Consider the following 2878-nt stretch of genomic DNA (forward strand, 5'->3'; position numbering starts at 1 on the left):
TTGAGAATTTTGAAAAATTTTCAGTTGAAGCATCGAGCCTTCCGAGAGCTGGAAATTGTGGAAGGTTGAAGTGAGGTATAGTTCGAGAATTTCGACCGTTTTTGGAAATTTCGACGAATCAAGGGCTTTAAGCCCATCCAAGAGAGAGTGGGAGTGTCGCAGGCATATGCTTTTAACCGTTTTGTCCTCTCAAGACTTCAAGTTAATGGGTGTTTGCATTCTCTTAACTTATCCTCTTTGTGTCAACTCATTTGCACTCGAGTGATTAGTGTAACAGCGGGACCCTCCCCGCCATTGCGAAGAACACGTACGCCACACTGACGATTTTTTACACACGCTCACACTTACGCACAGTGGCGGAAAACGGGAAGTCGGATACAGGATCAGTGCCACCTGATCGACCATATCTTCATAGGGTTGATTGGGGTCAACCCTACGCATCTCTACCGCCAGCCTTTCTGGGCCGCATTCACCCAGATCTCACGAAAGAGAATAGGGCTAATTTGGAACTTCTTCACTTGGGGCAACACTCGTCGACCCAATTTTCAAAGTCACGTTCGGAGGTAGGTCTGAAGTCTTTGACCTGCCCTACCTCCTTCAAGAAGACATTTCTTCTTTCAAGCTGAGACGCAATGATCTCATGATCAGGCACGGGAAGTCCATCTGAGCAGTATCCCGCTCGGTACCCATGTCGTCCACCATTATTGTGGGATCGTCGCTCCAGTATCGTTGCATGTTGTTTTCGGTTATTCTCTTGTTTTATTCATACACGCACACTTCATGAACACGTTCACTCGAAACACTTCCACATCTCAAGATTAAACATTCTCATCGCACACGAACTTATTGAAACAACCTGAAACACTTTCACTATCATACAACGCAGAGAGTTTGAGAAGGATGTAAAGAGGTCAAAAGATCCAGACCCTCTGGGCGTAGAGATTGACGGCAGCAAGAAGCCCATTGCCGCAACGACATCAAGTGTCGAACGGTCTAACTTGGAACCAGTAGAACCACACGTAAATGAAACTGAGGTTGGCCTCTACTTAGATGGAAGGACGGCGATACCTCAGCAAAGGACACAAGGAGAACCCTTTCCAGGAAAAGGCCTCAACTTGCGCACGTCATCTGAACCAACAGGAGATTGAAAGTGTTTCAGATGAATGTGTTACATAAAGTGTACATGAAAATGAAAAACATAAATTGGAACGAGCACGACGCACCGCTACCGAAGCGACGATCCCACAACAGGGTCTGTGGGTGCCATAAAACTCTCACACACACCAGCAATAACAAGCTGTTTTATTTGGGAAAATTAATCTCGCAGCCTAATCATCCCGTCTGGAGAGTATTATAAGTACACTGAATGGAGGGTTTTTTAATAACAAATCGGTTCTCAGAATCACCTGAATAATTTTTTTTTCCTCAATCACTCTGCCCGAGCTTGGCGCACACAAAGCATACTAACACAAGACACAGCGATCTGGGTGCAGCCACACCCAACTACTAACAGAGAAGCTTGCCCCATGGCTGGATCGCGCGAGGGGATATTTGCGCCTGGTGCGTGGCATGTTGCGGAAACAATTAGTTTTTTGTGAACAAAGAAACAAGCATGACATTTCAACATTGTTGTCCACTTTTTCCTTCAGAAATGGAATCGTATTCATACGGAGCAGCATTGTTATCTACTATCCAAAAGCGAAGGAGCATTGTTATCTATCTACTATCCAAAAGCGGAGGAGCATTCATACGGATTAAAAGTGTCAAAATATACCCCGTGTGCGGAGGAGATCCATCACTGCTTGTCCATTCTCTGCCAAGTGCGAACTAGAATCGACTGTAACGTCGGCGTCCAGCGGTATCTCATAAACACCAGAAACTCCAGTGAAGTTTGGGATTTTTCCATCTCGGGCTCGTTTGTAGAAGTGTTTCACGTCGCGGGTCTCACACACCTCTACAGGCGTGGACAGGTAAACCTCGATGTAGACGCCCTGCTCAGAGATCAATCTGCGGTTGAACGCACGATCTTGGGAGTAAGGAGCGATGTTTGCGACAAGGCAGATGCCTCCGTGCTTCACAATCTCGGAAGCGACATAACCAATTCGTTTAACGTTGTCTGACCTGTCCTCGCGAGAGAATCCCAGCCCTTTGGACAGGTGTTGTCGGATGATATCAGCGTCCAGCACGGTTATCGGCCTACTTGATGCCTCTTGCATTTGTGCCTGCAGATAGAGAGCCATTGTGGACTTGCCAGAGCACGGAAGGCCTGTGATGTAGACGCACAATCCCCTGTTGTTGTAAGTCTGCCTCAATGTCTGAAGCACCTTAGGGAAGGAAAACCATTCTGGGACAGCGGCTGCCGATGCGAGCATTTCCCGCAGCTTGGTTCCAGATATATGGTATTGGGGAGCATCTTGCGGTGCTTGGTCCTCTTGTAAGTACCCCAGCTCCTTCCCGCAGTAGACGACGTTCTTCGCGAAGTATGGTCGAATTCCAGCTTCTGCTGCAACGCCTGCAAGGACCTCTTGTGCCTCGTATGGGCCATAAAATGACTCGCCCAAGCTGTTTCGTGTTGATGGCCCCGCGTGGTCTCGGCCCACGACGAAAAAGGTGCATCCATAGTTCTTCCGTATCAAGGCATGCCACACAGCTTCCCTCGGACCAGCCATCCTCATAGCCAACGGCAATAACACCAAGTCTACCTCGATATCAGGAGGGAATTCCGACAGGACAGCCTCGTAGCACTTCACGCGGATCACCAGCGGGACGTCTCCCGATTGTGTGGGACCGGCCGTTGGGGAGAGGAGTAAGCGTTTGCAGCCGGTTTCCTTCACTGCCGCCAGCATTAGTTCAAAATGGGACCGGTGAATGGGATTTC

The 2878-nt window shown here is 48.4% G+C and overlaps 1 protein-coding gene across 1 annotated transcript; it reads right to left on the reverse strand.

Moving 5' to 3' along the window:
• Positions 1 to 1763: 1763 nt before the first annotated feature.
• Positions 1764 to 2846, reverse strand: KVP17_000023 (uncharacterized protein; the record flags this gene model as incomplete). Its single annotated transcript, XM_068520424.1, has 1 exon — positions 1764 to 2846. The coding sequence occupies one exon, from the start codon at positions 2844 to 2846 to the stop codon at positions 1764 to 1766; it is 1083 nt and encodes a 360-aa protein (XP_068375878.1).
• Positions 2847 to 2878: the final 32 nt, after the last annotated feature.

This window comes from the organism of the source record quoted next, assembly GCF_019968985.1.
Source record: "MAG: Porospora cf. gigantea B chromosome Unknown PgB_NODE_2890_length_3041_cov_672.342, whole genome shotgun sequence".
Classification (NCBI taxonomy): Eukaryota; Apicomplexa; class Conoidasida; order Eugregarinorida; family Porosporidae; genus Porospora; species Porospora cf. gigantea B.